This window comes from Artemia franciscana, chromosome 9, assembly GCF_032884065.1.
Source record: "Artemia franciscana chromosome 9, ASM3288406v1, whole genome shotgun sequence".
Taxonomy (NCBI): Eukaryota; Metazoa; Arthropoda; class Branchiopoda; order Anostraca; family Artemiidae; genus Artemia; species Artemia franciscana.
Genome location: NC_088871.1, coordinates 10,476,436 through 10,490,164, shown reverse-complemented (window position 1 = coordinate 10,490,164; position 13,729 = coordinate 10,476,436). Strand labels below are relative to the sequence as shown.

Sequence of the window (13,729 nt, the reverse complement as noted above, 5' to 3'; positions counted from 1 at the left end):
CTAGGAAATTTCCCTAAGTCCAGCACCAAGTGTCTGAGAAAAAATGGTAAATGATAGTCAAACCATTCTGTTAAACACTGAAATTTGCTTGCTCACATTGTTTTAAGTCCAAAATAGTCAAATTGATTTGTTGATGAACCTACCTTACATCTGTGTTCTATTGATGTGAAGCTATTAACAGTAGATGTTGATAACTAGTAATCATGCCACCAAAATGAAATGTTTCTATCTCAACCTATTTTCAATGATTCTTTTCTATCCTCAAAATATTTATTTTGTGTTCACGTTTTACCATCCTTTTTTATTTTAACTCAATTTGATCACACGAATTTGGTTATTGGGTCAGTCAGTGATTCGAGTGTCATAGTTTGCTAGTTCTCCATTACATCATCTGATAAATAAACATTTGTGCAATCAAACAATAAAAAACAAAAAATGAACAAACAAACGCCTCTGTTAGCCTTTCAAGATAACAAAGTATCACGTTAAGAACCTGCAATTTAAACGAAATATCTTTAATAACACTGGTGTCAAATTCTCAGACAGTGTTTGGCCTTGGAAACTGAAAGATTGCTTTGAAAAAGTTAGATACTAATTCCATAGCAAAGTTTCCATAATGGCACACTTCCTGCAACGTTAGTAAAATAATCTCAGAATGGCGCAGCAGAACTAAAATTTATGAAAATCCCCAACATTGACCCTCTTTTTTGATCTCAGTAAATTTCAAAAAGGAATTACAAAAAAAGCCTTTTTTGGAATGCAAAATAATATTACTTATATTTCTTTTAAGGACAAATTAAGGCAAAGGTATTCTAGTTTTGGTAACAAGAAATTATGCTTAGGTTTCAGACTCCTATAACATAAACCAAGGCTATCAACTTTAAATTGCATCAGTTTAATTGTTACATGCGAGTTAATGAAAACAAGGAAAATAACTAAAAACTTGCCTTTGGGGCCCAGAATCCTCTCTCCAAAACTTGAGCTCTATGCCTTATTGCATAAATGTATATAATAAAATTGGAAATTAAAAAAAAATCTAATAACAAAAATGATCTCACCCAGCTTAATCTTGCAGGGTATGTCATGCTATGTCTTTAGCAATGATTTAAAAGGTCATAATGTGTGTTTCACAATAATTTTCAAACAATGTATAGATGTTTTTCCTGTTATGAAGACTTTGGTCCAAAATGAATAAATTCAATTCACAATTTTTATCTTTGAATAGATGTGTCTACTAAGTCTTAGACATCAACGTAAACAGTAAGAACAAAAGAAATGATATACTAGCATATAGAAACCATGAAATAGTGAAATTCCTAAATATAGGTATACATCTGTCCAAATATACTTTTGTCTAATTATTCCCAATGACCCAATTCGGTTTCATAAAATTCCTGTTAATGCAAACGTTAGGTTTCCACATGAGAATGTAACAGCTTGAAAGCCCTAATGAATTATTTCATCATTTTGTTGCAATTAGCATAAACTACAAAAGATGGGGAAAAGTTTTTTCTGAACAGAAACTGGACTGACGTGATTTAGTGTAGACGTGCAAGGTACATTTTACTGCTATGCTGCATATTCAAAAAAAAGTGATTTTAAAACAACACAGAAATTCCGTAGCCACTCATAAACTGTCAGATGTCTTCCAAGAATGACAGCTGAGAGCTCGGTATCAACTCTCTCTTGCATTAATTTTGGACAATCACTCATCAGTTGCTTTCTGTTCAGGGCTTCCACCACCCCCGAATTTTCGTAGATTCCCCATAAACAAATGCTTGGGACAAGGGGATCCAAAGTGCTTTGCCCTTATGGCACCAAAGATTTAAATCCGGCCCTGCACGCACAGGTACTAACAAAGGAATCTATTTGTGAAGGAGTGGGCCAAACTTACAAAGAAAGCAAAAGCTGCATTATAAAGAACAAATAGAATCTCAAAGTGATTGGAGATAATGGGCAGGTTAGAAGCCCCCTTGCACACATTTATTAATAGAAAAGTGATATTTATCCCATAGAGCTAAAGATTTTCCTCACTAGCGACTGATTCTGGCACCCATTTGACTAAGCATAGAATAGAACAGGAAAAATCTAATTCAAAACTAAACATCCAATTTATTCAAACTGAAATACCTGTTTTTCACATAGGACATGTTAGAAAGAATGTTCTTGCAAAGACAAAGATAACCTTAGACTTTCAGCATTGAAAATCTGTATTCCCGATCTGGACTACTAGACTATACTGTCTCAGTTAGGATTCAGATTGACCATTGTATTTCAATCATTTACAGTTTATCCTATCAAAATTAATGTCCCATCCTTAGTAGAGTTTACCTGCACAATGAACAATGATAGAATTTAGCATCAGTCAATCCCCACTCATGTGTTAAAAATATCTTAATTTTTCTAATTTTTCCTCTCCCTTCAGCACCCCCAGATGGTCAAATCAGGGAAAACGAACTTTATCAAGTCAATTTGTGCAGGTCCCTGACATGCCTACCAATTTTCATTGTCCTAGCATGTCCAGAAGCACCAAACTTGCCAAAGCACTGGACCCCCCCTAACTCCCCCAAAGAGAGCGGGTCAAGTCTAGTTGCGTCAATCACGTATCTATGACATTTCCGTATTCTACCCACCAAGTTTCATCCTGATCTCTTCATGCTGAGCATTTTCCATGATTTATATTCCCCCCCTCCAACTCCGCCCAATGTCACCAAATCTGGCCAATAGTTAAAATAAGAGCTCTGAGACATGAGTTCCTTCTAAATATCAAATTTCATTAAGATCTGGTCACTCATTCTCAAGTTAAAAATACCCCTATTTTTCTAATTTTTCGAAATTACTCCACTCCTCCCAAACTCCCCATAAGACAGCAGATTCAGTCTGGTTATGTCAATTATGTATCAAGGACTTGTGCTTACTCTTCCTACCTAGTTTCATCCCAACCTCTCTACTCCAAGTGTTTTCCAAAATTTCCTGTTTCCCCCTTGAACTCCCCCAATATCACCAGATATGGTCAGGATTTAAAATAAGAGCTCTGAGACACGCGGTCCTTCTAAATTTCAAATTTCTTTAAGAATCAATCACCCATTTGTAAGTTAAAAAACCTCATTTTTTCAACTTTTCATCTCTCTCCAGCCCCCCAGATGGTTGAATCAGGGAAACAACTGTTATCAAGTCAATTTATGCAGGTCCCTGACATGCCTACCAAATTTCATTGTCCTAGCACGTCCAGAAGCACCAAACTCGCAAAAGCACTGGAAACCCCTGACTCCCTCAAAGAGAGCAGATCCATTCAAATTATGTCAATCATGTATCTAGAACTTGTGCTTATTCTTCCCATCAAGTTTCATCCCAATCTCTCCATTCTAAGCGTTTTCCAAGATTTCTGTTTCCCCCCTCCAGCCCTCAATGTCCTGGTAATCGATTTGAATTGAAAATGGAGCATCTGAGACTTAAGATCTTTCTATATATCAAGTTTCATTAAGATCAAATGACTCATTGATATGATAAAGATACCTCAGCTTTCACATTTTCCAAGATTCCCGGTTTCCCCCTCCAACTCCCCTCAATGTCACTGGATCTGATCGGAAATTTAAAATAAGAACTATAAGGCACAAGATCCTTCTATATATCAAATCTCATTAAGATCTGACCATCTGTTTGCAAGTTGCAAATACCTCATTTTTTCTAATTTTTCCAAATTACTCCCCCCCCCCGACTTTCCCAAAGAGAGCCAATCCAATCCGGTTATGTCAGTCATGTATCTTTGACTTGTGCTTACTCTTCCCACAAAGTTTCATCCTGATCTCTACACTTTAAGCATTTTCCACAATTTCCAGCCCCCTCCCCCCACCAAGTCCACCCAATGACACTGGATCTGGTCAGGATTTAAAATAAGAGATTTTAGTTACAAGATTTTTCTAAATATGAAGTTTCATTAAGATCCAAACACTCCTTTTCTGATTTTTTGGAATTAATCCCCCCCCCAAACTCCCCCAAAGAGAGCAGATCTGTTCTGGTTATGTCAATCATGTACCTAGGACTTGTGCTTATTTTTCCCACCAAGCATCATCCCAATCCCTCCACTCTAATTGTTTTCCAACATTTAGGTTTCCCCCTCCAACTCCCCCCCCCCAATATCACCAGATCCGGTCGGGATTTAAAATAAGAGCTCTGAGACACAATATCCTTCTAAATATCAAATTTCATCAATATTCAATCACCTGTTTGTAAGTTAAAAATATCTCATTTTTTTGAATTAACTGTCCCCCCCCCCAGATGGTTGAATTGGAGAAAGGACTATTTGTAATTTAATCTGATCAAGTCCCCCTGATATGCCTGCCCAATTTCAGCGTCCTGGCTTATCTGGAAGTACCTAAACCAGCAAAACCAGGACAGACAGACAGACCAACAGAATTTGCAATTGCTATATATCACTTGGTAAATACCAAGAGCCATAATAAGAGTGAGAGATGGCAGAATACATGGGAAATAAGTCAATGTTCCTATTACCTGAACAGTTGTTTTGGGTCATGAATCTATTGTTAATAAATATGTTTTGACTTTTTGAACATCTTTTTTCTCTTGCAAAATTACCACAAACTCACCATTATGGAGTTATTATATATTTGCACATTAGGGGAGGGGGGTAAAGCATAGCATATATTAAATACAGCAATGGTTAGTTTACATATTTAATATATGCTATGCTTTTCCCCAACCCCCTGATGTGCAAATATATAGCCCAAATTTGTTTCTAAACTATTACAGATTTGCAATTTCAAATATCTAATCAATGAAAATGGAAATGATTAAAATTGTATATGTGTAAATACAGGATATTTGGACTGGAATAATTCCATAATGGTGAGTTTGTGGTAGTTTTGCAAGAGAGAAAAGATGTTCAAAAAGTCAAAATGCATCTATTAACAATAGTTTCATGACCCAAAACAATTGTTCAGGTAATAGGAACATTGACTGGAAATACAAAATTTGGACAAGGCTATATATTTGCAAATTAGGGGAGTCAGGGGTAGAGCATATTGAAGCAGCAGTCAAAATGTATTAGCAACAATAATTCTGCATATTATATAATTATTCTGCATATAATGAAATAAATATTATTTCCTTACACATTCCCTTATCATAGCCCTAATTCTAGACTTTTACCTAAAACTTTGTGGAAAGAAAGCAAGGTGAATCTTTTCACTTGCTTTTTCAATTTGTAATTATATTGTTATTATTGCTTAAAAGATGATCCCTATACATATACTTATGGATTTAGAATGTCTATAAATCAATACTTCTGATTTCTTCAAAATAATCGATTACAAACAAACAGGTATATTTTTAACTGATTTTTTTTAACCAATTTTGAGGGGTGGTATTGTGTTGTGTGGTGACCAAAATAAGTCACCTTTCAGTACCCCTTTGAGAAATCAAGGTTGAATTTATAATAGAAGCAATTATTATGTCTGGAAACAGTACAAAAAGATGAGTCAAGTGACCTGTTGATTCTCTTCCTAGATAATTGGCTAATGTATTAGACAGACAAGCCTTCTTGGAGAAATTAGACAATTTGATTGTCAAAAATCCAGCAGCTAGATTGTATAATACAGTTTTTATGGTTATTAGCTGTAAAAAAAAAACTGCATAAATGTTTAGTTTTGGTCCAAGTGCTCTAAAGTGCATATTACTGCATATACTAAGATTCTGATGATTGCATATTGTTTCTTTGTCATTATTAGAGAAGTGTATCCATTTATAGTTGACCCTCCTTCTCCACGGGGCAAACTAAAAATGTGCAAAGTGGGCTTGCTTACAGGTTATATTACCTATAGAGCAAAGCATATTAATTGATGAGCCCCAAAAGCAACAGGGCAGGGTCTGCATTCTATATTTATTAAACAAAGAGTGATAAAACTGAAAAAAAGAAGAAAAAACCTCAAACAAAGTTTATTAAATAAATGTGGAATCAACCAAGATCCATTGATTTTTGAATTTAAAAAAGGGAATAGTTGTGGGAAAAGTCAAAGTCATGGCCAATTGTAGAAAAAAGCCAAGACAGATTGTTCAATTAAGTGGGCAGCCCAGACAAGGTTAATTTTACCCCTTTGACTGCTGTTGTTACTGTCTCCCATTTATGCTACACCTCTCTGTGCATGCATGTCCCTTCACAAATGCTGAACTAGAGTCATACCTGTTGGAGGTTCTCGCTGGGGAAAACATGCAGGTTGACTTACTTGAAAATTTTCCTCTCATGCATATCACTCCACAATGCTGAACTAGAGTCAACCCTCTCATGCTAATTCACAGTGGGTTCAACCTGTTGGAGGTTCTACCTTGCCTTTTTGGCAATTATAATTGCCAAATTGACAATTGTTGATTATAACTGACAAAGGCAAATTGCCTACAAACTATTACGCGTTGCTCTATAGGTAATGTTACCTGTAAGCGAGCACTCTTTATGCATTTTTAGTTTGCCCCATGGAGGAGGATGGTCAACCAGAATGGATGTGGTTCTAAAATTAGAGTTTCTAAGTGATCTAAACTGAAAACTATGCTGCTTTGCAACATGGCTTCCAGATTGGGGCACTTGGAACAAAACTAAACATTTAGCCTACCAAAAACTGGATTGTCTTACCCTAGGGCCTTTCTTTATGTAGCCTAGGCCTAAATCCACCCTCGCTAAAAAATCAAAAACAAGTGGACATAGAAAATATGCTGCCGTTTTTAGCTTTCCAGAGTAAAAAGTCTCAATAATCATCAAATGAATATATTAGGCTACCTTGCATTTGCTCTTAATGTTTAATGCCGGTATCTTTTGAATTTATTTGGCTGTTAGTAATAGTAGATGGCAATAATATTTCCAGGCTACCATATTCAAAGCAACAAAACCGCGACAAGAATCTGTCCAACAAGAACAGAAAACACAACACAGGTAATAAATATACCTATTTTTATCTTGGGTTTACGTTGAAAAATATCTGTCTTGCTTTACTTATTTATATAAAACTGATCAGATAATTCCAAATGGTTAAATATTGAAGATATAATCAGATCAGAAACTTGAAGCATCAACCCGCCAAGGCGTGCATTGATTGCTCATTAGGCGCTATAACGATTTTACAGAGTTTGTTCAAATAAGGGAAACAGAGATATGATTTAACATATCATCCATAAATATGTTAGCTTGTACCTGTTTGGCTAATTATTTTAAGCTTACTAATAATAGAAGTATGTCATTTTTCTGATTATTTGAAGACGAATCATAAAACATGGTCTCACTATTTTATAATATAAACCATTAAACGTAAGAAAGGCCATTACCAAGACAAAATATGTTAGCAAAGGTGGCCTATAACTATATTTGCCAGGGGGAAAGAATCATTGCTTGTTTTATCAGAGGCAACCCACTAGCATTGCCTAAAATAAAGGTCAATAAGGTTTCAATTATTTTTTTTTCTCAGAGTTTAAAGGATTTGTCGCATAGACTTTGGGAGAGGGCTCATTAGACAGTAAATTGAAAATTCTAGTGCTCTCTTTAACCGTGGTAAGGGATCGTAAGGCAACCTGCCCCCCCTCCCAGGCCTTTTCACCAAATGCATCTGATCAAAATTTTGAGACTTTGGGGTTGAGAAAACCCCCAGGACAAGGACTCTAAGTTATGTAAGTTGCCAATTTTTAACCTCTGAGGTCTTTTTCTATGGAAAGGGTTGTCGTATAATCTTTGGAGGGGCTCATTCGATTGGAAGTCAGAAGTTCTAGTGCCCTTTTTAAGAATCAAGAGTAATTGGAGGGGTAACCAGCCCACCTTCCACGTCCCTTTGCCAAAATACATTCGATCAAAATGTCGAGATAGCCATTTTGTTCAAAATATTCAAAAGTATCATAGGAACGGTGAAATATCAAAGGAGGTTATTATGTTGAAACTTTCATGGTAATTGGAGGAGATGTCGAAGAGAAATTGGTGGGCACCCCCTCCTTCTTGCCCTTTTTATGGGCTTCTCAACTCAACACTCATCTACTCTTAAAAAGCAATTTCGTTAAAAACAAACAAAAAGGTCTAGTAACTATGACTACGGGGATGAAATACCCCCCCAGCCCCCAGGGCAATGATTTTAAATTATTCTATTTGCCCTTTGTTGACATGCAAGATTTATCATTAGGAACTAGGGGGGGATGTTTGATTCTGGGTATGTTCGGAAAGGCTAAGGAAATTAAGGCAAAACTTCATGGACCGTTGAGGGGCATGTTAAGCTAAATAAAAATTTATGTGCATCCAGTGTATCAAAAAGGCAATTCTGCAATATTTCAAGAACAGCTGAGGGTATTAGGTTTAAATTTTCAGGGCAGGTTCAGGAGATATCAAAAAGTGGTCCTATGGTAACCAGTTCCCATTCCTTTTTTAGCTGCTCCCCCAAATATACTGGCTGTCCTATCATTAGTAAAATCTGATTTCTGTCACAAGATACCCATTAGGATTTTTTTGGGCCGGGTCTCTACGACAGTTTGATCTTCAATAAGTACCCATCTAGTCGTGATATCAGCATTAAGGTTGCTTATCATTATTATAAATTAAAATATGCCTAACAGGGTTCCTTAAGACTCGCCGCTGTAAATTGAGAGAGGATCAGAACATTGGTTTAGGTATTTGACTGATTATGTTATGTTGGAGAGGAAAACGTAGTTATTCTAATTAAATAGGAACCAAACTGAAATTCATTTAATAGTTTTTCTACCTATGTGTCGTGGTTAATTAAACCTGAGGTAGATACAGACAAAACCCTTGTATACACATCACGCATTTAAATACCGCTAACGCGAATACCATTTTGAAATTTCATTCCCTTCCCTCTCTTTTTTCAAGACTACCCTTAAATTGCCTCTTTTTGTGTGGTTTTGGCAGAGCAAAACTTTCTGAAAAAATTAGATGTTTTTATTAACTTAGCCGAAAACATGTCTTTTGAAATCTGAAAATGACAATAGCATTGATGCCATAGCAGACGTTTTGCATTTTATTTGTGGTAGAACAGTTTAATATACGTTCCTGCCTTAAACAAAATTCAACTTTGAATGGTGCAAAAACATTTGTGACAGTTTTATGCTCTACACATTGGTTAACTGATTCACTGATGTCTTAGTGATTTTAAATTTGAATCAACGAATACTGACTCTAAAGAATAGTCTTAGTAGTACCAAATAAAAAAAAGCCTTTGTATTCCACCAAGGTAAAGAAAAAGAGTATAAAGTACGGGCGCTGCCAAAGAGGAGCCATGGAACGATGGCCTTTCAAAGGAAACAAGATGACCCTTAAAAATGTATCAAAAAAGGAAAATGATATACACTCCAGTTTAAATTATGGCGGGCAAGGACTTTGAGTAGTACTTGTCCCCCTTGAAGAATTTCCCAGCAGTGGTTTTATTATGAAGATTAGATTGAAGCTTACAATAATCAGAAACTACCACAACCTGAAGAATGATTTCTAAGCCCCAGTCAGCTCCTGCTTTTGAAGCAGCAAGAGGTCCTGTTGTACTTTCTAATAATAATGTAATATTGTAATAATATTACAGAGCAGCTCTACTGCTTTTGTAATTTTTCTTTTCTATCTCCCGCTATCAGCTCTGTGTAGCATTAAAATAACAGGAGGTAAAAATTCAAACTTTCTCTGCAGTTTGATGATCATAAAACAGATTATAATAGTCACTTTAAAGTCCAATAATTTTCTGGGAAAAATAAAAGTGATTTTTTCTAACCTGCACAATACCAGAAAAAAAGGTTGTCCAATCTCTGAAAGTAAATCTTTATAGATCAAGTAGTTTTTCAGTCGTATAAACAAATAGTTACCTCTTTGTGCAATTAGGCCAGTTTTTTATTGTGTCTAGACTTGCAAAATATAAAGGAAGGAGAGACTCTGGTAAGGAACATACGACTCTGTTCAATAGTAACCAAAACTCAAAAATAGAAAATTTAATAACAATTAATACATCAAAAACTGATCCAAATATGTAAAATTCAGACAATTTTAAATGCCAAAAGCTAAGATCCTCAGAAAATTTGCCTGATTTTTGAAATAGGTGGGATTACCCCCTCCCCAAGAAAAGGCGAGTGATCTTAAAGAAAAACCAGACCATGAGAATCAGCACGTAAGAGAACCTAATTATGGAGTTTGAATCTCTTATCTACAAAAATATAAACTTGAATTTATTCCCACAAGAAAAAATCCTGGATGTCTGTTTATGTGTTTGTTTTGTTTTTTTACCATGAGTGGTCGTACCGAGCCGATGGCTCTAGAAGATTGGAAGACGGCTCATTCAAACGGATAGTTTCACTATCAATTGCAAATTCTGATATAGCCAATCGATATAAAAGAACAAAAAATATACAATGAGCTTTTTGGTTGCAGCTGGAGCAATGTATCACAATGGTGCATTTGTTCCTGAAAAGTTACGTAATCCGTTCAAGATAGACGATTAATACGGAAATGCATCTCAGTACTTGATTCAACTAAGTTGATTCACTTGATTTTTATGATATCATACCCGGCGATATATAATTGCATATCAACAATTAAGAAAAACTGGGATTGGCTTATTGTTTAGGCGGGAAGGGCTGCCAGAAACCTAAAAGAGTGCAACTCAACATACTGAGAGGGGGATATTAATTAATCACTTATCTCCTTTCATTTAGACTAAGATTGAATGAGGATGCTGTCGGCTGATAGGAGTATTGACATTGTGTAGCCAGCCGGCACACCTGAGGCTCTATTTGCATATACCCTAAGTCTCATTTGCATATACTCTAAACCTCATTTGCATATTCCAGCCGGCACCTCATTTACATATTCCTGTCAGGACATGATTAACATATATTCAACCTTCCCTGAAAAAAGAGGAATTACCAGTTAAGTAAACCGGATTATTTGAATTTAAATGTTCTAGTAGAATCAGCTTAATCATAGCAGGCACCGCATTTGCATATTACAGCCGGTACATACTTAATATTCAGTAGTCCCATGACAATTGTATGAATAAATTTTTATCCGGGTTGAATGAAACCGGTTTACATTTTTATGTTTCCTATACTGAGTGAGTATAAAGTGGGATTCTAAACGTATTATATTAAAAGGTGACTACTATTAACCTAGAAATGGTGACGACAGAAAAAAATGAAAATAAATGAAATAAAATAAAATAAATAACGAAAAAACGAATTAAAAAACAAAAAAACAAAAAATTAAACAAATTTAAAAATAAAAAAGAAATAATAAAAATAAAAAAAGAAAACAAATTTAAGAATAAAAAATAACAAAAATAAAATAAAAAAGAGAATAACGAAAAATAAAGAAAAACATTTAAAATTAAAAATAGAAAAAATCAAAACAAATTTGAGGGAATGATGATGAATGTGCGATGTTGTGCCTCAAAATATGTTGTTTCTTAAAATAAGATGTAAATAAAGAAATGCATTATTCAAAATATCAAAATATTTTCATCAAACGTTTTGATACTCGATATAAGATGGTGAAATATGCGATAGTGCTGCTCAAAACGTATTGTTTCCTTAAATAAGACAAAAATGAGAAAATACATTATTCAAAATGCCAAATATTTTCATCAAAATGTTTTAATGTCTGAAATAATTTGAGAAAGTATTTGATGCCACTCCAACCACTAGTTATCCTTGGGGAAAATAGGACCTGATAAGCTCGAGTGCTCCAAGCTAAGGTAGCGGCCTCGCAGCTATTATTCACGCTCCCTTCCCTAGTGAGACTAAAGGAGAGCCCTAAGATGCACTTCATCGCGGTAGAGTGGTTAAACGTTCTGCTGGTTGCCTAGCACTATTGGCAGAACGGCTAACGCAACGGGGCGCCAGAAGTTTGGAGAGCTGCTGGTCAAGAAAATTCCCATGAAACACCAATGAATACAGAAGATTCAGATACAACGTCCGTGGTAGCCGACGCGGATCAGCTTTGGATGATGCCTGATTAGAGAAGTGGGCTAATCATCCCCACCAAGAAGCTTAGTAAGTAAATGTTTATTTTAACATCAATTATAAGCAAAAACTTAACATAAACACATCTCCTCCAAACGCCACAGCATGATATGGAGAAGGGATAACCAAACAAATCCATAAAAATTTTTAATGATTAACATTGACCTCAGAAGGAGTTTAAAAAAGAAAACACAACATCAACATCTTGAACCTTAGCACTATTACTAACTTAGCACTCAACATTAGAAATCGCTAATTTTCATTAACGTTAACTTTTGAGCAGAGACGGGAGAACCCAATTATCTTCCGAGGGAGTTCTTGGAAACCCCAAGAAATCGGGGATAGTGAAAGCACTATTATTGATGAATAAATTGACTCAGGTCATTTCGGCCCATGATTCCAAAATTAAATTTAGTTTTGTCTTCTCAATATTGATCTTAGGCAAATTATGCAAAGTTAAATCACATGATTAATAAATAAAATTACGGTGTGTAGTGGTGCTGGAACTTTGAGCCTATTGAAAAACAAATAAAAACTGTGAAAACAGGTTTGAACAATCGATAGCTGGTGCTGGTGTTATTAGTGTGTTTTAACAAACCTGAGTTTGGACAAATTGCAACACAACGTCTTTTAAATTACTGCATCTGATTTGGTGTTTCGTTTATTTTTATTTTTACTGTCTTTTTAAAGGTGAATAAAGAGAATTATTGAGGCATGTTTCCACGGTGTTTTCCATTTGCTAAAAATATTCAATTTTCAGGGATAATTTTCAGGGATTATGATTAAAGACCGTTAAGTTCTTTTTTTTTAAAGTGTCGATACTTCAACATAGCATCGATAGCCTCAATATCGATAGTAATACCCCAAGATAGCTGAAACTGAAATTTTTTCATTGCATTCAGTTTAAAGAATTATTTACTGATTTCGGCGCTGAAGTAATTGCTAAAAATATCTGACCGTTACTCAGACATGATAAAACAAAAGCTAAGTAACCAATGAAAACGCACGGAAAGTGTCCCAGCTTTAAATTGGTTGATTTATTTTACGTTTTGTAAGCAAAACCACTAATATATATTTATTTATAACCCACTTACATCAACAGCTAAATAGTGGAGTAAACACAAACCAAGATCAACAATAACATTACACAAAAAAACAATAAATCACCAAAAACAATTAAACAACAATAACATTAAATAAATAAAATTAATGAAATGAATGAATTAAACCATGGTGAGGCGACAAACGCCGATACGCTGTTTCCAAAATCTTTTTGTGTAAGCCAGTCAGCTTTTCAGTAATATTCGGGAGGTGAAACTTATTTATTATTTTTCTATTCCTATACTAAAGATGAAGATAAAGAAGATATTTATAAAAACGGAAATAGGCCACCCGAATATCACTAAAATCCTTATTCCTAAGTATAGGATAAAGCCCAGAAAGGTAAAGAACAGAATCATCTGAAAAAGTAGAATACAGCTTTCCAAGGGCAATACGATTATATTTGCTTGGATTAGCTACAATTTCAGAGTAACCAATCTGGATCTTCGTTCTAGTATCCCGGACGGCACGCTCACGAAAAGTTTTTAAATTTTTGGTAAGTGGAATATCCAACCACCGCATCGAATCTACATGAGGGATGGAAAAAATTTTAGAGCTTAGAGGTTTATGAGGGGATGGAGAATTGAAAGAAAGATACTCACATTTACCAAAGTTAAGCAAAAGACCGATTTTA

At 35.1% G+C, this 13,729-nt stretch overlaps 1 protein-coding gene across 2 annotated transcripts in view; it reads right to left on the bottom strand.

Annotated features, from left to right (window-relative positions):
* Window positions 1-6,835, bottom strand: part of LOC136030986 (uncharacterized) — an 80,303-nt gene extending 73,468 nt beyond the window's left edge. For both annotated transcript variants that reach the window (XM_065710142.1, XM_065710143.1), the window contains exon 1: window positions 6,788-6,835. In XM_065710142.1, the coding sequence (XP_065566214.1) occupies window positions 6,788-6,794 (7 nt within the window). In that variant the 5' untranslated portion in view covers window positions 6,795-6,835. The remainder of the gene's footprint in view (window positions 1-6,787) is intronic.
* Window positions 6,836-13,729: the final 6,894 nt, after the last annotated feature.